The 24,188-nt window shown below is 47.4% G+C and overlaps 1 protein-coding gene across 1 annotated transcript in view; it reads right to left on the bottom strand.

The window, feature by feature from the left end:
- Positions 1-24,188, bottom strand: part of KSR2 (kinase suppressor of ras 2) — a 439,453-nt gene that overhangs the window by 93,660 nt on the left and 321,605 nt on the right. The window contains exons 6-7 of the mRNA XM_068990000.1: positions 14,529-14,598; positions 11,529-11,612 (exon numbers count right to left, since the gene is read on the bottom strand). Coding sequence (XP_068846101.1) covers positions 11,529-11,612; positions 14,529-14,598 — 154 coding nt within the window. The remainder of the gene's footprint in view (positions 1-11,528; positions 11,613-14,528; positions 14,599-24,188) is intronic.

Here is a 24,188-nt window from a genome sequence, read left to right as displayed (position 1 = left end):
TTTTGGAACCCTAACCCCCACCCCCGCCCCACCCCGGGAAGCAGATACTTACATTTACAGGGCAGCCAGTGCCCCTCTCGGGTTATCCCTCCTCACTCTCCTGCCTTTGCTTGCCTCCCCAACATCACTGCATTAGGTGCTTCTGAAGGCTTCTTGCAAAATCACTAAACCAAATCAGTACCCTCTTTGCAGTGGGCTTGTCTGTATGAATACCCCAACTGAGCAGTTTTGTCTAATTTTGGTTCCCCTGGGGTCTGTCATTTGAGCTGACACTTCTAGAAACATCTCCTTATGGTCTCGGTGAAGGACCTCAAAGAACACACCCCCCTTAACTCACTGCTGACCAGCCAGTGGGGTTGAGCTCTTTGGCCTTCAACTGAGTTAGAAAGAGAAAGGCAACAGCTGAAATAAGCAAGGGAGATGGGGAGTATTAACACAGAAATCAGAATGAATGCTCCAGCAACATAACAGACGATAATCGGGAAAACCCCAGCACCGGTCTTTCCATAAGAGGTCTCCATAAGAAAGCTATAGAATTATTACCTGTTGGAGACTCCTCCCTCAACCCCACACCCTGCTTCCCCAAGAGAGGAGACCGTGACCACAGAGTCTTCTGGGTTCCCAGCACCTGGGTGGGGTGGGGGGGTGCATCACAGAGACCCATTCATCATCTTTCGATTCAAGAAGGGATGATGGGAGAAGGCAGCAGGCTGGGGAGGAAAAGACTGATGGCTCTGGTCCAGCTTCAGCTTGAGATCAGAGTCTCATCTTCTGCTTGTCTGGTTCAAAGAGAAGCAGAGTAGGCACTGGCAGCTGTGTGGCTGGTTCTTTGCCCACATAAAGTGGTTAAGGCTCTGGGATCTTGTATCAGAGGGATCAGTGGGTTTGAGGAATGGATTCGCCCACAGTGATACTTTTGGGCCAACGAGTTATTCCTGAAGAGCTCTGTTTTCTTAGAAACGGGGATAATAAATATACCCTACCTTCCCTGGTTGTTGTAAGAATTAAATGAGTTCATGCATGTAAAGTACTTAGCAGAATGTCTGGCACTCAGCAAGCCCTCAATACATGATACCATGACCATCACCATCATCCTTGTATCCAATCCCCACCCCAAGCTCCAGGAGAATTATAATCCACCCTCACATACAACTGTAATTGGACTGAACTATAACAGGTAACCGGAGAAGGCAATGGCACCCCACTCCAGTCCTCTTGCCTGCAAAATCCCATGGATGGAGGAGCCTGGTGGGCTGCAGTCCATGGGGTCACGAAGAGTCGGACACAACTGAGTGACTTCACTTTCCCTTTTCACTTTCATGCATTGGAGAAGGAAATGGCAACCCACTCCAGTATTCTTGCCTGGAGAATCCCAGGGATGGGGGAGCCTGATGGGCTGCTGCCTATGGGGTCGCACAGAGTTGGACACGACTGAAGCATAATAGGTAAGGGGCTTCCCAGGTGGTGTTACTGGTAAAGATCCTTCCTGCCAATAAAGGATACATAAAAGACTCGGGTTCAATACCTGGGTCAGGAAGATCCCCTGGAGGAGGGCATGGTAACCCACAGCAGTATTCTTGCCTGAAGAATCCTATGGACACAGTAGCCTAGTAGGCTAAGAGTTGGAGATGACTGAAGCAACTTAGCACATATAATAGGTAAAAACTCATATAAGGGACCAATAATTCTCATGATGATTATTGCAAAAACTGAAGTGTTTCTATTAATGGAAAAAAATAAGTTTAGGCTTCAAGCTGGTGATCTCTGAAATGCATGCTCATAATTATATCCTGCCAATATCCTGCCTGTTGTACAAATTCCTGAAGCTTCCAGGAACTTCGCAGCAGCTGCAATACCAGCTCATCATTTCCCCAGTTTTGCAAGAGCTGGGAAAATTAGAGCACCCAGTGGCTCAAACCAACCATGGCTTACTTCCTGCTTTTATCTCCTTGTCACCTGTGGCTGAAGTCATTTTGCAAACACAGGAAAATTTTAGATAAAACATTGGACTTTGAGGCAAGGACACTGGAGAGAAGGACACGCAGGGCAAGGAGGGCACCAAAGAGCATATGAAATCCAAGTGAAAAGACCCAGTAACAGAGCAAAACCAGATAAAGAAGTGCCTGTAAAATAGCAAAGGGACTGCTTACGTGAAAAGAATTCAGTGCAAGCATGTCTAACCAGGCTACTGAGGGCAGGAGGAGGGGGAACTATGGAAAATGCATTAAAACACACTGGAATAAACTGGAAATAGTGTGCTGTTTCTAAACATCACTTTCTACCTTTCCAGGGAAGTGATTATGGCTCTCACGCCTACGGAAGCGGGCAGTGACCTTAATTGGAGCATGTAAAATATTTCTACCGGCACAGACCTGCCTCCCCCAACCTGGGCCACCTGGGACCTGGGACTATCAGTGCTTGACCCAGGGAAGTCCCAGGCAACCCGAGCGGTTTGATCATTCTATTGAATACTTTAGTAATGGCACTCTAATGCTGGCACTTAAAAGCTGAATAATGGATATACAGCCCCACTGGTTGGGGATGAGGGATCTACGATATAAAACAGTGGTTCTCCCCCAAGGGCAATTTTGTGCCCCTTACACACCACAAGGGACATTTGGCAATATCTGGAGACAATTTTGATTGTCATAGCTGAGGGTGGAGTAGGGGAAGGGTGGAGCGGGGGTGTGTGTGTGGAAGTAATGGTGTTAAACATCCTTCAATGCACAGGACAGCCTCCCTACCACAAAGAATTATCTGGCTCAAAATGTCAAGAGTATCAAGGTTGGGAAACCTTGGTACAAAGCCTTTAACTAGTCTCCCAAGAAACTGGCTGGTTCAGAAAATCCCCAAAGCAAAATGGGGAACAAGGACTACAGAAAAGTAGGAAATGGGTTAAGTTTTCCAGAACTTCAACATTGCTCAAATCCTCGGAGGTGATCTGGTGAGTCTGTTTCTTTTCATATTTCATATTAATAGAGAATCCACTTTTGTAATGAAATAACTGCTGAGCATCTTAAAGAGTCTGATTTGAAAGAATCATCAAATCATTAATGTGACTAGAGCACTCACATGGCTCATCACATCAAATGAACATAGTAGCCTCACTTTATATCAGAGAGGTTTAGAAACTTTCCCAGAGTCACACAGCTTGGAAGCAGCAGAACCAGGACCCGCGCTCTCTGGCTCCAGAGTCTGGATCGTGCTGTTGCTTTCCTGTCCTAAGTCGAGCTCCCTAGAAACAGATCCTGAGATGGGCAATCTGGCAAGTGATTTATGGAGGGAGTTCTACAGGATGTTCCTTAGCACAGTAGGATGGGGGAGAAGCTAAGCAAGGACATGGTTGCAGGTGACTCTAGTCTCAGCCTGACCTCACAGCGGGTCTCTGGGCTGTGAACTGTACCCTTGAGTATGTCTGCCTGCAGGCAAGGAAGCTGGCCTTTTGCACACCTGCACCAGTTATGCCCTGCCTGCCTGCCTCTGAGCCCCCTGGGGGAGAAGCTACAATCAGCCAAGGGCAAGCCCCCCAGGGAAGGTCTCAGGTTTGAACTGGTAGCACCGGCATCCCTAAACGAGGTCACTGGTACTGTGCTCAGCGGATACTAAGTTAATCATCCTATCTTCAAAGCAGAGGAGCAAGTACTCTGTGGTCCTAGAGGAAAATGAGTCTTATACATCTGCAAGGTGTTCTGAGACCCGTATGGTTCCTGTCTCAGGCCCCAAGAGCAGGTGACTTAGAGCAAAGCAGGACTCTCCACCACCACCCAGAGGCATGGTAATCTGGGCAACACATTCTCTTCCCTGCACCGGGCCTCGTCCTAGCTGGCGAGCTGGTCCAGGGTGGTGGGAGCTCCAGAGCGCAAGACTGCTTTCCCAGAAGAGCAGCTGGCTGGATGGTAAGGGGTGCCTCCCCTCCACGGGCCTGGAGCCTCAGGAAGCAACAGCAGGAGTCCTAGGGCTGGGACTGTGGCTGCAAAGCAGAACCAGTCTCCTCTCTACCCTAGACTCTGCCTGCAAAATATGCTCAGACCAGGTTCGATTCCTGGGTTGGGAAGATCCCCTGGAGAAGGAAATGACAACCTACTTCCGTATTCTTGCCTGGAGAATCCCAAGGACAGAGGAGTATGGTGGGCTAGGGTCCACAGGATCTCAAAGAGTCAAAACAACAGAGCGACTAACACTAAATTCCGAGCCAAGCCTTTGTCTGTGCTGTTTTCTCACCCCAGGACACTCATGCTTATGTGCAAATAGGAATTATCTGGGAGGTCGACTAAAAATGCAGATTTCTAGGCCCTACACCAAAAGTCTGGGTCAGAGTCACCTTGGTTCAAACTCTTATTTTCTAGAACACAACCACTCAAAGCACCACTGCTGGTTTTCCCACGAGAAACCCAGAGAGATGTGGAGAGGTTTCCAAGGAACCTGACCTCAGCCCTGCAGAAGTGTCCTTCTCTGGAAGGACCCTGAGAAGGGGGAAGGGTGCAGATAAGACACGACTGAGCTAGGGAAATCCATCAGCATCTTAACTGCAAAAGCAAACTTCAGCCAGCTGAATCCATGGTTATCAGACAATACATGGTCTGTACTGACAGCCGACCACTTAGAACTAAACTCCACTCCGTGCTCGTGAACCTATTAGACGAAAACGCCTCATTTTAGATAACTGCAAATTGCTTTCTGAGCATAATTTCCTATTAGTTCATTAATCTCTCTATTCACAATGCTGACAAGACAGCTGATGATAATTCCGGAGGAAGTGGGCACCGAACCAAAGCAGGGGGGAAAGGGGTTAGACATTCAGAACTACTCCGGCTTCCTGGGTGGAGGGGTACTCCCAAACTAATTTAATAACAGCATTAACTTTCATTTATTAAGTTCTTATAGTAGGCCAGGTACCAGGCTAAGCATTTTCCCTTATTTAGTCAGTTAAAAAAAAAAAAGATTTAGTAAAATAGATGTCATTTTTTTCTTCCTATATAGCAAAAGGGCTTCCCAGGTGGTGCTAGTGGTAAAGAACACACCTTCCAGTGCAGGAAATGTAAGAGACCTGGGTTTGATCCCTGGGTTGGGAAGATCCCCTGGAGAAGGAAATGGCAACCCACTCCAGTATTCTTGTCCATGGGGTCACAAAGAGTCGAACATGACTGAAGTGACTTAGCACATACGTAGAAAGAAACTGAAGCTTAGAAGTGATTACACAGTTAGTGGTGAGTCAGGATTCAAAGAGAGGTGTGTGTGTGTCTGACCTACAGCCTGGGCTCCTAATCATAGCATATCTTTTTTGACTCAGCACACAAATATTTACTGGATGAATTTACTGGAGAAACCAGGACGAGCAAGACTCATGTCTACAGAGTGAGGCCAAGGGATGTAACAGCAAAAGAGACTGAAAAGTAATCAGCAAAGACGGACCAACGTTAAAAAAAAAAAAACACTCGTGCTAAAATAAGGTTTGATCTTGGGAAACCAGTGCTTTCATATATAGAGCAATGGTTCTCAGACTGTGGTCCCAGGTCCAGCACTGGCAGCATCAGCATCACCTGAGAACTTGTCAGAGACTTGGATTCTGGGGACCCACCTCAGACCTGCTGAACTGGAGGCTCTGGGGTAGGTTCAGGGAGCTGTGCTCTATTCAACCTTCCAGGGGATGCTGATTCACACTCCAGTTTGAGATCCATTATCTACAGAAGTAAAATCAGCTCTGCAAGGGGATTTGGAGCTCACGAGAGTAGTGCTTCTCAAAATCAATGTGCACAAGAGTCACTGGGACAATCTTAAAATGCAGATTTGGGTGCAGCAGGTCTGGGGTGGGGCCTGAGAGTCTGAGTTTCTGAACAGCTTCCAGGTGCTGCTGCTGCTGCTACAGGTTACAAGCCCAGGACCACATTTGGAGTAGCATATGTCTAAGCCATGGAGTTTCTGGAGGTAACACCACCAGAATTGTCCTAGATTTTTTAGTTGCTTCAGTTCAGTTCAGTCACTCAGTCATGTCCGACTCTATGCGACCCCATGAATCGCAGCATGCCAGGCCTCCCTGTCCATCACCATCTCCCAGAGTTCACTAAAACTCATATCCATCAGGTCGGTGATGCCATCCAGCCATCTCATCCTCTGTCGCACCATTTTCCTCCTGCCCCCAATCCCTCCCAGCATCAGAGTCTTTTCCAATGAGTTAACTCTTCGCATGAGGTGGCCAAAGTACTGGAGTTTCAGCTTTAGCATCATTCCTTCCAAAGAACACCCAGGGCTGATCTCCTCTAGAATAGACTGATTGGATCTCCTTGCAGTCCAAGGGACTCTCAAGAGTCTTCTCCAACACCACAGTTCAAAAGCATCAATTCTTTGGTGCCCAGCTTTCTTCACAGTCCAACTCTCACATCCATACATGACCACTGGAAAAACCATAGCCTTGACTAGATGGACCTTTGATGGCAAAGTAATGTCTCTGCTTTTCAATATGCTATCTAAGTTAGTCATAACTTTCCTTCCAAGGAGTAAACGTCTTTTAATTTCATGGCTACAGTCACCATCTGCAGTGATTTTGGAGCCCAAAAGGTAAAGTCTGATACTGTTTCCACTGTTTCCCCATCTATTTCCCATGAAGTGATGGGACCAGATGCCATGATCTTCATTTTCTGAATGTTGAGCTCTAAGCCAACTTTTCCACTCTCCTCTTTCACTTTCATCAAGAGGCTTTTTAGTTCCTCTTCACTTTCTGCCATAAGGGTGGTGTCATCTGCATATCTGAGGTTATTGATATTTCTCCTGGCAATCTTGATTCCAGCTTGTGCTTCTTCCAGTCCAGCATTTCTCATGATGTATTCTGCATACAAGTTAAATAAGCAGGGTGACAATATACAGCCTTGACGTACTCCTTTTCCTATTTGGAACCAGTCTGTTGTTCCATGTCCAGTTCTAACTGTTGTTTCCTGACCTGCATACAGGTTTCTTAAGAGTCAGGTGGTCTGGTGTTCCCATCTCTTTCAGAATTGTCCACAGTTTATTGTGATCCACACAGTCAAAGGCTTTGGCATAGTCAATAAAGCAGAAATAGATGTTTTTCTGGAACTCTCTTGCTTTTTCCATAATCCAGCAGATGTTGGCAATTTGATCTCTGGTTCCTCTGCCTTTTCTAAGACTAGCTTGAACATCTGGAAGTTCATGGTTTACGTATTGCTGAAGCCTACTTTACTAGTGTGTGAGATGAGTGCAATTGCGCAGTAGTTTGAGCATTCTTGGGCATTACCTTTCTTTGGGATTGGAATGAAAACTGACCTTTTCCAGTCCTGTGGCCACTGCTGAGTTTTCCAAATGTGCTGGCATATTGAGTGCAGCACTTTCACAGCATCATCTTTCAGGATTTGAAATAGCTCAACTGGAATTCCATCACTTCCACTAGCTTTGTTCATAGTGATGCTTTCTAAGGCCCACTTGACTTCACATTCCAGGATGTCTGACTCTAGATGAGTGATCACACCATCGTGATTATCTTGGCCATGAAGATCTTTTTTGTACAGTTCTTCTGTGTATTCTTGGCACCTCTTCTTAATATCGTCTGCTTCTGTTAGGTTAGTTGTGTCCAACCCTTTGTGATCCCATGGACTGTAGCCCACCAGGCTCCTCCGTCCATGGAATTCTCCAGGCAAGAATACTGGAGTGGGTTGCCATGCCCTTCTCCAAGGGATCTTCCTCTCCAAGGGATCTTCCTCACCCAGGGATCAAACCTGGGTCTCCTGCATTGTAGGCAGGATTCTTTACTGTCTGAGGCACCAGGTAAGCCCTGTTCTGGATTTTCTTTTTTTAAAAAGGCAGGGATGGGGTGGTGGGTGGGGGTAGAGAATCACTACCTTCGGGACAGATTCAAACCCAAGCCTCTGGATATTGCTTCAGGGTAATAGGAAATGACCCGCATCCCACACCACTTTTCCCCCCAAGGTTCCCAGTCAGGTTTAAGACCTTCCCTGAGCACTCCAATTAAAACTGCAGCCCCTACCCTGGCCCTTCCTGCCTCCCTGCTCTGCTTTGTTCTTCTCCTTAGCACTTCAGCATCATCTGAACAGATGACCTATTTCACTACTTCATTCACTGTCTGGCCTCCCTGTCTCCACCCCCACTAGCATGTAAACTCCGTGAGGGCAGGGATTCTGTCTGTTTCATTGACTGTTGTTTCCCCTGTTCCGGGAACAGTTTCTGGCACATAGTACATGCTCAGTAAACATCAGTCAAGTAAATGAACAAATAGTGCTGCCCATTTTAAAAATCCGCTCTGATGGCTAAGAATCTTCCCCACAATGCAGGAAACACAGGTTTGATCCCTGGGTGGGGAAGATCCTCTAAAGAAGGAAACGGCAACCCACTCCAGTATTCTTGCCTGGTGAATTCCATGGACAGAGAAGTCTAGCGAGCTACAGTCCATGGGGTCACAAAGAGGCAGACACGACCGAGCAACTAACAGTAAAACAGTTCCTGGCACACAGTACATGCTCAATAAACATTGGTAGAGTACGTGAACAAATAGTGCTGCCCATTTTTCTAACCAGCTTCCTCCCCATTCTCAGCGTTGCTCCCTGGGATTTCACTGGCTACTGCTTGTGTGCCCGAACTTCAGCTTCACCCAAGTTCATTTCTTTATAGGTGTGTCTTCCCCTAACCTCTTTGACAATGGGGTCTGTTTCCCTTTTCTGTCCTTCATCCAAATCTTTTCAACTAAAATTTTGCCCATCTTTTAAATCACATAAACAGCCATCCATCCTCCTCACTATTAATTAATGCAAAAAACTGCAGAATTTCATTGATGGAAGAGTAAAATCAAACTTCAACAGATGATATCAGTCATGCAAGCTCCTAATGGCAACCCACTCCAGTACTCTTGCCTGAAAAATCCCATGGACAGGGGAGCCTGGTGGGCTACAGTCCACGGTGTCACAGAAGAGTCAGACATGACTCAGCAACTAAACAGCAACAGCAACAATTTCACTCCAGAGAGAGCACTAAAGTCTGCTGACATCAGGTGAGTACAGCATCAAAGCTCCTGAGGCATCCTGAAGGTCTGCGGCTGCCACAGATTCTGCTCTCACCTTTTGGGTGGTTGTTCTAAAGTAAAAGAAAGTGAAAGTGAAGTCGCTTAATCGTGTCCGACTCTTTTCGACCCCATGGACTGTAGCCTACCAGGCTCCTCTGTCTATAGGGATTCTCCAGGCAAGAATGCTGGAGTGGGTTGCCATTTCCTTCTCCAGGAGATCTTCTCGACCCAGGGACTGGACCCGGGCTCCTGCACTGTAAGCAGATGCTTTACTGCCTGAGCCACCAGGGAAGTCCCAAGGGCTGAGCAAATTGGTTAGATCAAGTGTTCCTTCCAACCAGGGCTTGGTTTGAATCCTGCCTCTTACAATTCCAGGAGGCATTTCTGTAAAAGGTAAGGGTGGGGAGGAATGTTTGATAAAATGTTTGTCATCTGGGGCGAGGACCTTTCACAGACTCCTTCCAACAGCCCTGTGGCGGGGGTGGGGCTGGGGAAGGGGTACTAACTGCCCACTTTGCAGGTGAGGAAACAGCCCGCGATGAGAGTCCCTTCCCAAGGTCACACAGGGAGTTCGGCAGTGCAGCTGGGACTCCAGCTCGGTTCTGCCTGCTTTAGAGCCTCTGGCAGGCACCCACCTCTCTCTCTCAGGTCCCCGTCCCTCCCCCAACCTTCCACAGGGTCTGAGCCTCTGCTCATTACTTCCAGAACAGAGAGAGCGTGAGTGAAGGCTACCTCAGACTTCTGCCTCTAGCGCTGAAAATTAAAACGGCTTAGGAAGCGTTCAGCCTTGCGGACTCCTGGCTCCGTCCCTGTCACCTAATTACCTGACTTCAAAGCCGCCGCTCGGCAGGTGTGAGGATGTGAAAGCTGCCATCTCCCCCTCAGAACGTGGTGTGACTACACACAGATGAGACGGACCCCGAAGCATCTGGTGCACCGGGGAAAGCAGACCGAAGTTCCACCTGGACCCGAAGGCCTGGCTTCGTGCATCTCTGGGTCAGAAAGAGCAGAGGCCGCCATCCTGGGGACTCACCTGGGACCAAGGTGGGGACGTGGGCCTCCAGACACTAACACCTGGTAGCTACTGCCCCCACCCTGTCCCCGCGTGCCATGGAGTTTAACGTCCCTTAGAGGCTGGAACTAATTAATCCTCCCCACAACTCCAGGAGGGAATGGGGCTCAGCCTTGCCTTATCACTGAGACATCCAGGCTGCAGGGAGAGTAAGAACTCCTTCACAGGGCAGCGATGTGGGGAGGCCTGATGCAACTTGAATCAGTTCCCAACCTGGGCTGGACAAGAAAGAGGGAGGCTGGAGGAGAAAGAAAGAGTCCTACTTTTCAACTTAGTGGCCCCTATAAAGCGATCAGATGCATACTCATTTGTAACCCTTGATACAGTTGAACGTTAATATTTTACAGACCAGAGCAGGTATTTAGTACAAGTATACAGGAGGGAAGAAGAAGACCAAACAGAAAGGCGTTTGTGACCTTTGACAGAAAGCCTGGCACTGGGCTATGTCCTTTGGTGTTGACTTACTCAACGCTCACTGCCGCATCAGGCAGGTGTGATGATCATTTCTTTGGTGCAGATGAAAATCCTAGCAACAGAAATGTGAGGCAACTCACCCACGGTCACTGAGCTAAACAGTGGCGGGACCAGGACGTAAAAACCTGTCTCAGTCTGACTCCAAGGCCTCTGCTGGGCATCACAGTCCCTCTTGCATCCCGTTGCCAGATGCGACCTGGGGTGGGTACGTGGAAGCTGGTGGAGGTGGGGGCTTGTGTGGTCTGGTCTTCTTGCCAGAACTCGAGACCAGCATGATGCCACAGAAAGAACAAGAGTTTGGGGGTTCAAGTCTTGACTGCCACTTCTTAGTTGTGTGACCTCAGGCTTATCCTAGCTTTAACAGCTTTCACATTTGTAAAATGGGAAGAATCAGAACCACTCCTACTCGGAGAGACACCATGAGGAGAAAAAAATTAAGGGCAAAAGTCCTTTACAAAGTTGAACTCAGGGATTGGCAAACCATGGCTGAGGGGCCAAAACCAGCCATGGCCTGTCTTTGTACAAAGAGCTTTATTGGAATAGATAAATCTGTTGTGCCTATTTGTTTATATATTGTCTATGGCTGCTTTTGAACAACACAGCAGAGCTGAGGGACCCTGTGGGCCGCAAGGCCTAAAATATTTACTCTCTGGTCAACCAGAGAAACAGTTTGCCAACCCCTGATTTCAGAGCCTGTGGAAATGCAGGTTCTCGCTGTACTCTGCAGACAACACTCTGCGTTTCCAGCATAGACCATCAGCTCCAGTTCTTACTCACAAGCACTCTCCTGACCCTGTCCCCAAGTGCAGGTGTTCTTTTAGGGCATATTTCAAAAAAAACAGAGCAAGCAGCTCTCCTGAGAGCCAAGGAATGAACCCCCCTAAGCCATTTCAGAGCCCAAGCTGGCTCCGGTCTGACACCAGGCACTATGAAAAGGCGCTTGTGGGAACAGCCACTTACTTGCAGTTTTTACACTTGAGGCCAAAAAGCATTCCTTTCCCACAGACCGTGCACGTCTGAGACATCCAGTACTTGGTGGAAAACCTGTGAGGAAGAGACAGAAGTGTTCAAGGCCAAGGTGATGGTGACTGACCTAGCTCTAGAAGGATGACCACTGGAAGGAAAAGCAATGCGCCTTTGATTCCAGCCCCACTTCTTCCAAACTAGGTGACTTAATCAAACTGCTTAAACCACTGAAGCTTTGGTCTTTTCATCTGGAAAGTGGGCATGATAACACTATTGACCTCATAAGTTGTTTGGAGGATTAGACAAGGTCATGCATGTCAAGGGCTTCACACAGGGCCTGATAGACAGAAAACGGTCACAGCATGGGGTTGTGACTATATTATTAGCCAAACATTCAAAACAGTCATTCAGTCATTCAACAAACATGCCTGGAGGCCTACTATGTGCCAATTTCAGTTCCGGGACAGATGGATGGGGCTGTGACTATCCTCAGAGAACCACAAAGCAAGGTGCAGTTTCCCTGCGAGTCTGTTCCCTATCACTGAGCTGAGCCTTCCCCATCATTGCTATTTACATCCCTTGGTTAGGGAGCTTCAAGAGGGAATCTCCCCCCAAAAGTGGAGACCCCCAAACTTTAGTAGCAGAGAAGAGGCCTCTAAAGGGAAAGCCTTTTCGGTCCATCAGCTCACCTTCCTCCCTAGCCACAACCACTTGCTGCAAACAGAAGGCAGTTTGGAGGTTTCTGATATACAGCTAAGAACTAGCAGGCACAGAGGTGCATTAACTTCTGGGGTTCCCTGCTGTTGCCAGGGTGCTTTCTTCACACAGAGATACCAAGCAGCAGCAGGGCTGGGCCCAAGCAAAGTACTGAAGGTTGCCAGGTCAGAGTTAATTTTCATTTTCAATTTTTGTCACCTCCAGCAGGAGTTGTATCTAATCTCCACTGCCTCACAGTGTCAAAATGAAAATTGGAAGTGATTATGTAACTTTGGTGCTTGAAAATTTTGAGGGCAAGCCTGCATTCCTCTGCTGTACCATCTTGCCTGATTTGGGTCAGTCACTCTCCAACAGAATGAGCTGCAGCCCGAAGCCTCCATGTACAAGCAAATGGCAATATTCTGAACACAGACTCTTGTGGCCAAGAACACTCCCTTTCCAGTTCTGGACTAGGGGTTGGCTAAGTCCCATTCTGTAGGGCCAGTGAGTTTGGCAGGATCTATTTTTGCAGGATTTGGCAGCTCTGGGGAATGGCAAATGGGCTCATGTTCCACCCACTAGCCAGCAGTGTGGGAATCGAGAGTATGAGTGGCAGATGGGAATTCCTTCTTTTCCAGCCCTCTCTCATCCTTCGGATCAGCAATCCCTCTTCCTAAGATGTGACTGAACTGACTCTGAGGACAGGGGATGGTGCGATTTTAATTTCATGTTTTCACGAAGGCTAGGATGAGTCCAAGTCTCTCTGTCCTGGCATGGAGCCGGGGAGATACACAGGATGAGACTGGAGAGTAACAGGGAATCCTAAGTGCTAGCTCCTCTAAGAAGATGTTCCTGATGCCCCAAATCACCAGATGATTTTCCTCCTCTTGGCATCAGCATTTGAATCCAAGGTACCACCAGGTCTAACGTTAGGATGCTAGAGTCTGGTGTCTTGGTTCAGCCACGGTGAGAGCAACTGGGGTGGAGCCAAGTCAGGGCGTAAAGCTGAGCTTGGGTGTGGCCAGTCAGGGGCAGAGCTGATGTCAGGGAGCAGAATGTAAGAAAACAAAAACAGGCCCTTCTTTTTGACATCTTTCTCTCTGCATCTCACTGCCTGTCTACTGATGTGTCTATCGTGTATTTCTCAAGGCTTCCTTCACCGTTTTCTCATTTGAGTCTTAGCAACTATCCTGTCAACACATTTCTTTCAAAAACTGTTGACGAGATGACATTCTCAGAGAGTGTGCCCACTCCTGCCTCACCCCAGGATACCCTTAGGTGTCTGCCCCTGGTATTGCCCACCTCTTATAGCCCCGATCCCCTCTGTACTGTCATGGTCTGTTAAATGTCTATCCCTCCACTAGACCGTGAGCTCCTCAAGGCTGAAAGCCTTCTGTGGTGCTCAGCGTTGCAGCCCTGGTTCAGATATTCTCTATAAATACTAGAGAAAAGAAACCATGAATGAGTGAACTCTGCTGGTCACAGAGGGCTCAGTGCACAGAAAACTCTCAGCAGCAGTGTCAAAAGAACACAAAGTTCTGGGGTTAGTTAGCTTGTTGATTCATCACTTAATTATTTAGGGCCTCAGTCTCCCTATCTGACAAATGGATGTGACCACACTTGTGCTACTTACCCGCTGAGTTTGTGAACAGATTGTGAAGTAACACAATAAAAAGTAAAAAGTTAACTTCGTGTAACGGGTGACTTAGTGGACAGAAATCTCCCTCCTGAAAAGGGCAAGTACGCTCCTGGAGAGGCTGAACCCAGCATCCAACAGAGCTGGAGCTCTGGACGGACAGAAAGTGAGCACCTCTGCAATCCTGTCTTCTGGGTACAAAGACTCAAAATTAGGACAAGTATTTGTCTCAATACTGAGTGGTTATTACATGCTAGGCCCATCTCTTAGCACTTCAATACATTACCTCACTTAATCTTCACGACCACCCTATGAGTAGGTAGAATTATCTGATGAGAAAATTGAGCCTCAGTGAGGTTAAGTAACTTCTTCAAGGGTACAAAGCTTTACTAGCTGGGAATGGAATACAAGTCAGTCTGACTCCAAAGCCCTGGCTTTTAACCACTAGGTGTTAACTTTGTAAGAGCCAGGTGAAAAAGAAGCAGGCATTTCAGTGCCCTGCCACATCAAGGTTCAACCTGGCAGAGGAGAGAAGGGAAGAGCAGGGCGATCCAGGAACTGGGGCAGAACACTCTGCCGAGCCTTTCCCCACCCCAGGGCCAGAGCCCCCAGCCCTCACATGCTGGGAGAGAGCCACCCATGCACTCAGGAATCCAGCCTACCTGTGCTTGATGGAGTTGCCGAGGTCTCTGCGAGGGATCTGTGGGGACCAGCGCGGCACTGACAGTGTGTCTGCAGGGAGACAAGACACAAGAAGGTCCCGTTACACAGAAAACTGGAAGTGGGGTTGGGCTCTCACCAAGCCCTGGAAGGAAGATGCAGGCTTGCTGGCCTCAGGAAGGGCACTGGCCACCATCACTTGCTAAACCAAAGGGAAGTGGAAAACTGGTTTAGCTTCTGTTATCTTGACTCAAGCAAGGTCCCTGGAATAAGGCTTCCCGTCAGTGCCTGGAAAGAACGCAGCCAAGGGAGAATAAAACTGAGCCTGGCTCCCATCAGTAAGCACTTACTGTGAGCGAGGTGTGTGCCACGTGACTCATATGCCTGAGTTCATGACATCCTCAAAACAAAGTTAGAGACTGTCAGCATCCCATCCTTACAGATGAGGAAGCTGAGGCCTGGAGAGGGGAAGTCATGTGCTCAAGGTCCTCACACCTTGTAGACGGCACACCAGCTGAGTCTGGGCTCACCTAGAACACGCGCCCGTGCTCGCAAGGCTCTGACTCGGCAGATTCCGAATGCTGGTCATACAACTACCACTCTCCTAGTTTTTGTATGCCCTTGTACAACTTAATTAAGTTGACTTATTTGTTTGTTTAAACACATTTCTTCTCAAAGTAAACTCTATATGGAAAACCAATATCACTTTCTGCATAAGTAACTGTTTAGAATATGTCTAACCATGCACCACCTTAAACTCACACTAGAAGAAATGATGGATGGATGAGTGGGTGTATGGATGGACAGATGAATTGGCAGAGGGATTGGCAGGTGGGCTGATAGATGGATAGATGAGTGTTTGGATAGACAGGTGGATAAATGGTTGGCTGGGTGGGCAGACGGACAGGTGAGTCAGCAGATGGACAGATGGGAAGGTGGGTAAATGGATTGGTAGGTGGATGGATGGATAGATGGATGTTTGGATAGCTGGGTGGATGAATGGTTGGATAGGCGGGAAGATGGACAGATGAGCTGCAATGTGGACAGGTGGGTAGGTGGATCAATGAATTGGTAGGTGAGTGCATGGAAGGACGGATGGATGGACTGGTAGGTGAGTGGATGGAAGGACAGAAGGATGGACAGCTAGATGGATGGATAATCTGATGGATAAATGGGAATGAGGAGGAAGCAATAAATCACGTGGACTTTAGACTGGGTGCCTGTTCTCATCAGGTCTTTTCTTTCACGCCTTGGGCTACATCCCAGTGGCCCACACCACCACTCCACCACTGAGTTCCAGGACTCCTTCCACAGCCTCTGAGCACCAGCCTCCACCTTCACTCCAGTGCCTGGTTGCCTGCATCACCCTCCTCACAGACCTCACAGGCCCCAGGGAAGTGTGAAACAACAGCAGAAATGAACTGGTGCTTTCTGTGAAGCCTCCACCAGTTAGGGGAGAGAAGAAGGAAGCGGCTGACCCACACGCCAGCTCTCATTTCTCAGGCCAGATGGATGGAGCTCGTGCCCCATCCTCAGAGCTGCAAATCCACGCCTCATTTTTCACAGCAATTGTTATGGAGTGGCGTGCTCATTGGGGAGCTGGGCATGTCTGAACCCATCAGGGAGCGTTTAACCCCAACCCATTCACGCCTCCCTTTTGTCTAATGACACTGTCGACAACCATCTGAAAGCTGTTTCCAGAAACCCCAATTCCGCCCTTGTAAAGCTGGGACCATTTCTGGGAGAGCAAATGATTTTGCAAGTCCCAAAGGGCAGAGAAAACCCAGAAGAGAGACAGCATGATGTATCAGTCAGAATCATAGCCAGTGGAATCTCTTCCAGGCTAACTAAAAATTAAATGTGATCAAGTCCAAGCCCATTTTATAACTTGTTTCGACTTGTGGGAGAAACAAACAAAAAAACAAGAAAGAAAAATAATTTTAAAGGAACGAGAGCAGGGGACTGAAGTCAGATTTCGGAGGAGGGATGCGACCTGCTAACTCCTTACAATGCTTTCTCCAGGCCAGGAGTAGGTGGAGGCGGAATGACCGTGCTGGAATGGAAGCTAGTACACTAGCTCAGATACACAGCCTCATCATGGGGAATCCACAAAATTATCAGTAGCAGCACCAAAGAGCTTTCATCTCATGGCTGTCTAGAAAGGTGTATTCAGAAGGATTCTGAGGCTCAAAAGGAAAGAGCATTGGGATTGATTAGCAATGTCTGCCATTTTGTCATTGTTTAGTCACTAAGCTGTGTCCCACTCTTTGCGACCCCGTGGACTGTATAGCCACCAGGCTCCTCTGTCCATGGGATTCCCCAGGCAAGAATACTGGAGGGGGTTGCCATTCGCTTCTGCATGTCTGCCTTGGGTGGAGCACAAGGCAATACCAAAAAGTCTGGACATTTCTGCCGCTCCTGCAAGGACAAGGACCACATCTTCATCTCGGCATCAGTCCCACAGCACAGCATCTTGGACAAAGCAAGCATGTAATACATGTTTGCTGAATCTGAGACTAGTATCACAGAAAGAGTGAATAGACTGAGTACTCCATATGTGGTAGGCACTATTCTGTGCAGCTTATACCCAGAAGCTATGCCTCTGTGCAGTCAGTGTTCTCATTATTCCCACAGCACAAAGGAAGAGACAGGAGCTCAGAAAGCTGCAGGGACTTGCTGAAGGTCACACAGCCGGGCCCTGGTAGATCCTCAAGGAATAACTCTGCAAGTGTTTATGAGCCTTCCAAAAGCCCCAGTCAGGGAGGTTTTGCCCCAAGGGAACATTTGGCATTGTTTGGAGATATTGCCAAATGGGGTGGAGGAGGTGGTGGTGGTGGGCTACTGGCATCGAACTAGGTAGAGACCAGGGATGCTGCTCAACACCCTATAATACACAAGACAGACCCCTGCATCAAAGAACTAACCAGACCCAAATGGCAATGGTGCCAAGGTTGAGAAACCCTTATCAAGATGTTTTTCACTTCTCTGGCCATCTCCCCACCCCCGTCCCTCCCCTCACCATCTCGAGATGGTACTTGTGAAGCTCAACCAGGCAGAGAACAAATCCTCTTTTATTATAAGCACATCCCACCGTTGGACTCGTATCCTAGTTATTCTGTTATTCTCAATTACAGCACCTTCTTAGAAAAGTAGATGTAATTAAGTTTAGTAGTTTGGTTTCATTTCTCAATATCTGGTTGAAGGGGTGAATTCCGTCAATTACATTCAGTGTCTGCGACATCATTAGTCTCAAGCAATAATAGCCTCCACACGGCTTCATCCGTGGGTGTGCAGATCTGAACTCTGAGATCTTCTCTTTACTTTCTTCATTTGGATTTCATTAAACTTGCCAATGCAAGCTTTAAAGCAAAGGAAAACTGTTTAAAAGGAAAATCTGTGAAAATTCAGGCCTTATCATAACAGAGAAGGCAAACAGCATTTAGAGCAATTAAACTGATACAGAAACTTCTGTCTAACAATCAAAGTGCCTATTAAGATGTCTCCATAGCTGAACAAAAGCTTCTTTTCTACTCTCATTTTCTGATAACAAGTCAGGCAGACACGGAGGCAGAATTGTGACCATTTGTGCTGCCTTCCGTTCCAGGGGCAGGATAACAGGAAAACAGACACTTCTTCCCAGATATTTTCATTCATGGGGCATGGAAAGGGAGACGGTTGGAGGGAAGGAGGGTTCCCCTTCCCTCCTTTAGGTCCCACTGTTGATGCCCTCTCAGAAGTGCCTCTGTAGAGAAGGGGAGAAACCAGGAGGCTTGGTCTTTGACACCTTGGCAGCCAGACAGACAAACAAGACCCATGATAGAAGGAACCAATATTAATAAAATCATCACAATAGGTAGAACTTTAAAATTAAAAACTCAGGCTCTGACCTGGTGAATTTGAACTCAGGCTAATGGAGGAATCAGGCATGGAGAGCACGCTTGAAAACATTTATCCCAGAGACAACACGTGAAGACGGGTGATGAGAGACTTCTCTGGAGGTCCAAGGGTTAAGACTCCACGCTTCCACTGCAGGGGGCATGGGTTTGATTCCTGGTCAGGGAACTAAGATCCCAAATGCCGCGCAGTGAGGCCAAATAAATAAATAAATACATTAAAAAAAAAAAAGATTAACAGTTGGAGTGACTCAAAAAATTTTTTAAATGGCTGATTATAAAGCAAAAGAAAGGGTGGAAAAAGAAGAGGAGAGAAATAAGAATAATGGTAAGAATTTTTTTTAATGAGAAATAAGAAAAACAATAAATATGCTTTGCGTTGAGTGTTACCATGCACCAAGCACTATTGCCAAATAAGCCCTTCACATGTGTGATCTCATTTTATCCACCCACTGCATGTATGAGCACATGTGATGTATCAGCTGTTACCGTCGGTGCCACTTCACCAACGAGGAAATCAAGAAGTGATGCCATTTGTCCAAGGTCACACAGCATGTAAAGGCTAAGACTAGGTTGTTGGGTTTTTTTTAAAATTCAGGTTACCTAGCTGGGGCTCAATAAACGACAGCCAATTTCATCCCTACTTCACAGATGGGAATACTGAGGCTTAGAAGCAGTAAGCAACTGTCTATAGTTTAGAAGTCACTGAACTGGGATTTGAACCACAGACAGGAACAAACTGGATGCTTCCATTCCAGATCGCCCTCCAGATACACAGAGTTCAGCCCACCCTATAACTGTCCATGCTTCCTACTTCTGAGAAGAGTAAAGGAAAGATGAGAACCAGCCAGTTCAAAAGGGCCACAGAGGCTTGGAAAGTGATGCCACAGTGTGTTGTGTATTCCGACTATCATTCATGCAGTTACTCAGTAAATATTTTGTTGAATTTGCCCACCCCCCAAGTTATGACCAACATAGACAGCATATTAAAAAGCAGAGACATTACTTTGTCAACAAAGGTCTGTCTAGTCAAGGCTATGGTTTTTCCAGTAGTTATGTATGGATGTGAGAGTTGGACTATAAAGAAAGCTTAGCACAGAAGAATTGATGCTTTTGAACTGTGGTGTTGGAGAAGACTCTTGAGAGTCCCTTGGACTGCAAGGCTATCCAACCAGTCCATTCTAAAGGAGATCAATCCTGGGTGTTCATTGGAAGGGCTGATGCTGAAGCTGAAACTCCAATACTTTGGCCAACTGATGCGAAGAGCTAACTCTCTGGAAAAGACCCTGATGCTGGGAAAGATGGAGGGCAGGAGGAGATGGGGACAACAGAGGATGAGATGGTTGGATGGCATCACCGACTCAATGGACATGGGTCTGGGTGAACTCTGGGAGTTGGTGATGGACAGGGAGGCCTGGTGTGCTGCGGTTCATGGGGCCGCAAAGAGTCGGACACAACTGAGCGACTGAACTGAACTGAACCACCCCCAGAGATGTCCACATCCTGTGACCTAACAGGTAAAAAGAGACTTTGTCAGTGTGATTAAGTCAAGGATCTTGAGATGGGAGATTACTCTGGACTAGCCAGGTGGGCCTGATGTAATCAGGTAAAAGAGGGACGCAGGAGGGTCAGAGTCGGAGATGTGGGGATGTGGCGATCTGCTGGCTCTGAGGATGGATAGGGGCTAAGTGCCAAGGGATGCAGTGGCCTCTGGAAGCCAGAAAAGGCAAGAGAGCAGCTTCTCTCTTAGGGTCTCCAGAAGGAACAGCCCTGCAAACTCCTTCCCTTTAGCACCGAGACCGGTCCTGGGCTCCTGGCCTCCAGAACTGAGCAATGATACATTTATGTTTTTGTGAGCCACTGAGCTTTGCTAATGTGTTACAGCAGCCACCGGAAACCGACAGAGCACTGAAAGTGCCAGGAATGGAACTGGGGGTGGGCATGGTGAACAGGAGAGTTAAGAGTCTATAGGGGCAGCCATAATGTGATACATGCGATGAATGAAATAAAACAGGACTTTGGGGTTTGTGTTAAAGCAATGGGAACTGTCTAGTACTCATTGGAAAAGTCCCTGGTGCTGGGAAAGACTGAGGGCAGAAGCAGAAGAGGGTGTCAGAGGATGAGATGGATGGGTGGCATCGCCGATGGAATGGACATGAACTTGAGCAAACTTCAGGAGATGGTGAGGGACAGAGAGGCCTGGCGTGCTGCAGTCCATGGGGTCTCATAGAGTGGGACATGACTGAGCGACTGAACAAGTCTCTTAGAACAGAGCGGGATGCTGTGTCGGGGGCGTCTTATACATATAAGTGCTCCCTCTGGCGGCCGAGTGAAGAAAAGCCTGCCAGGCTGTGACAAAAACAGGAGGGTCCCACCCTCACCCCAAACCTCTAACTCCCCATCCCCGCTGCGGTCCAAAACATGAGCCCTGACCCTTACAAGGCCATCCATCTCCCAGGCCAGGCTTTTCTCATTTGAGCTGTCATGTCATGATCTCACCTGCAGCCCCCAATTGAAAAATAAAAAACATACCCCAGGGACTTCCCTGGTAGTCCAGTGGTTAAAGACTATGAGCTTCCACTGCACGGGACTTGGGTTCTATCCCTGGTCAGGGAACTAAGATCCCCATGCAGGCACAACACAGCGAAAAGTAAAACAAACAAATAAATACAGATTTAAAAAATAAACCCATATCGCTGAGTAATCAGTCCACTGGCTGGCACAGGAGCAAGGCTATTTCTTGTACGTATCCCAAATAAGGATTCACCTCTTGGAGCTGTTTCTTCATTAAATCCTGACAACCCCACGAGGTTGTATCCCTAGTTCAGAGATAAGGAAAAGGAGGATAATTAATTGTTGAACGTCTTACTGCTTTGGTGCACTTGAGAGCTGACTTCAGTTTCCTATAAAAACCAAAGCCTTGCTTTTCACCCCGACACCATCCTGCCTTCCTATGCTATGTCTCCTGAGACAAGTGTGAAAATTATTGTTCAAATTGTGCATCCTTGAGTTGGACAGGACCACAAGAAACCATCTACTGCAGTCTAGTCCCTAAACTCTGTTGGCTAGAAGAGGAGCTATGCTAAGCTTAAACGTTTCCATGGAGATAAAGACTTCTGAGCACATAATACTATTAATAATAATGGCTAACACTTATTGAGTATCTACTATATGGCTGGACTCAGATTAAATGCTTAGATGTATTATTTCATCTGATCTCCTAACTGCTTTTTAGGCGGGAGAGCTGGGGTTTCAGCCAGGACAGCCCAATGCCAGGCCTTATCCTCAGAAATGCCACAGATGAAATAGAAGGTCCAGCTGCCCTTCAGCTTCCAGCCCAGAGACAGGACAGACTGAGAACTTAACAATGGTGCTGCACTCAAATCGAGCAGCAAATTCTTTAGGCTCCTGAAACTAATAAAACTTAGAGCGTTCAAGCCACCAGCTAAAATCCCACTGATTCATCCAAGGTGCCAACCAATCCTTGACTAAAGCTGTTCACAGTATTACTCACATAGTGGCGAACAACTCTATTTGCTTTAATACCCAATTCAAAACATCAGATCCAAGAGTCTTTTCATTCTGTGCTATCTCTAAAGGTTACAGCTCCATGGTGCTTCAGGGCCAAATTGAGTTTCTCAGCGTAGATGGACATAATTTTCTCCCTGTGACAACTACAAGCCACTTCTCAAGATGCGAATTTCATCATCTGGGGGCTCGTGATTGCTATGGAGGTGACCGGGGAACCACTTAGCACTGGTGAGTATGTAGATGAAAGTGAACCTGGGTCCTGGGTCTCGCAGGGAAGCAATAAGGCAGAAGGGATGGACAGTGATAAAGAGATGCTTGGCGTGAGGAAAGTTGTGCTGCTCACTCTTAAAGGAAGAGACCCTTCAGAGGAGATTCTTAGGGGTCCGCATGGCATTGGGGCAAAACAAAAGGCAATGGTGAAGCCACCAGCCTAGAAATAGGAAAACTGTGGGAACGGAGGTATAGGGTAAACCAACCTGCATGTATATGGGGTTCAAGCCACCTACAAGTCACTGAGTGCAGACCTATTCTGGAGGCAGGGCAGCAGAGTTCATTTCTGAATGGGAAGGGCCTCCAGGTTATCAAGCTGCCCAAGAGAGTGTGGGATTTTGAAGTGAGCAGACCTGTGTTCACCCATCAGCTCTGCCACTTCCCAGCTATGAGATCTTGGCGTTTTCACCTCTATGAAAGGTGTCTTTCCTTGTCTCCAGCAAAAAAAAAAGGGGGGGGTCACACTATCCCCCTCATAGGAGGATGAAGCGGGTAATACAGTTGGAACAGAGCTCAGCTGAGCGCCTGACATATTATTGTCATTCTTGTCCTTGTCATTGTCATCATCACTCCGCCTCTAGAATTAACACACCAGTTAGAACCTGACAAAGCTCTCCAGGGACGATGATTTAGAACAGAGGTTGGCAAACTATGACCCTCGGGCCAAGACTGGCCCATCTCCTGCTTTTATAAATAAAGTTTGATTGGCATATAGCCACATCCACTCATTTACACATTGTGACTGATTCTGCATTATAACAGCAGCGTTTGAGTAACTGAGACAGGGACAATGTGGTCCACAAAGTCAAAAGCTAATTATTACCTGGCCCTTTATTGAGAAAGTATGTCAAACACTGACTAAGAGCTGTGTAACTCATTTCCTTGGCTGATTAGTGGGAAAGTACTTTTCTACTTTTACTGAGGTATAATTGACAAAATTGTAAGATATTTAAAGTATATAATGTGATGGTTTGACGTAAGTATACATTGTGAAAGTTTTTTTTTTTTTTTCTTTGAAGCCAGAAGGCTTGGGTTGTAGACCCAATTCAGCCATTTACATGGTGGGAATTCTTGAACAAATGGTGTGCATTCTTCAAGCTGAAGTGTTCATGACCCACAAGGTGTCACCCCTCTGCTTACCTAATCCTAACACGGCATGGGGTGTCTTGTTTCCATGCCTATTTTACAGAAGAGAAGAGCCAGGCAGAGTAGGACCAATAAGCGGTCCAGCCGAGATTCTAACCCAGCCCAGTCTCACCCCATGCCTGTTTTCTTTCTAGCTCTGTCTCCTGGTAGAATAATCTGTGATGAGGCAATGTCTCTGATTACATGCCACTGCTGAAATCTATGTCAGCTCATGGAGACAGAGGGGAAAAAAATTAACCCTCTCCTCTCACTGCTTCTGTCCCGGTTAATTAATAACGATTATCCGGTTGTCACTTCATCAAAGCAGAGAGAAGACCCTGAGAACGTGTAAGTTACAGTGGGAGAGGCAGCGGTGCTGGTCGCGGCCGAGGGGAAGAGATGAAGTGGTCTCCTGGGGGTGTCTCCAGGTGAAAGCCTACCTTGGTGGGACGGATGGGCAGTGAGGCCACTAAGCAATGCGAGTGCAGAGGACTGACGCGTGGGGCGAGAGGCAGAAGAGTGCAGAGGAGGAACGGGGATGATGGCACAAGGAGTTAGAATCCAAGCTCTCCTCTATCACCTGTCCCTCCTGGCCCACGGCCTGGGTAAAAAAAAAAAATTTAAGTGGTGAAACCAAACTGGAATTACCTTCAGGATCTAGTGGGAAAACTAGAATGTACGTATGTAACACCCCCCGCCCCACTTCAGAATCATGTCCCCCTTTTTAAAGAACATTACCACCTCGCGTCTGAGTCCTGGCAGGTAACTGCTGAGCTGGGATCCCCTGAGCTGCCCATAAATTACATGCGTAGACAGCAGATAACATCATGCCCTCTCCCAGTA

This window comes from Capricornis sumatraensis, chromosome 17, assembly GCF_032405125.1.
Source record: "Capricornis sumatraensis isolate serow.1 chromosome 17, serow.2, whole genome shotgun sequence".
NCBI lineage: Eukaryota > Metazoa > Chordata > Mammalia > Artiodactyla > Bovidae > Capricornis > Capricornis sumatraensis.
This window is presented reverse-complemented; position numbering and strand designations above follow the sequence as displayed.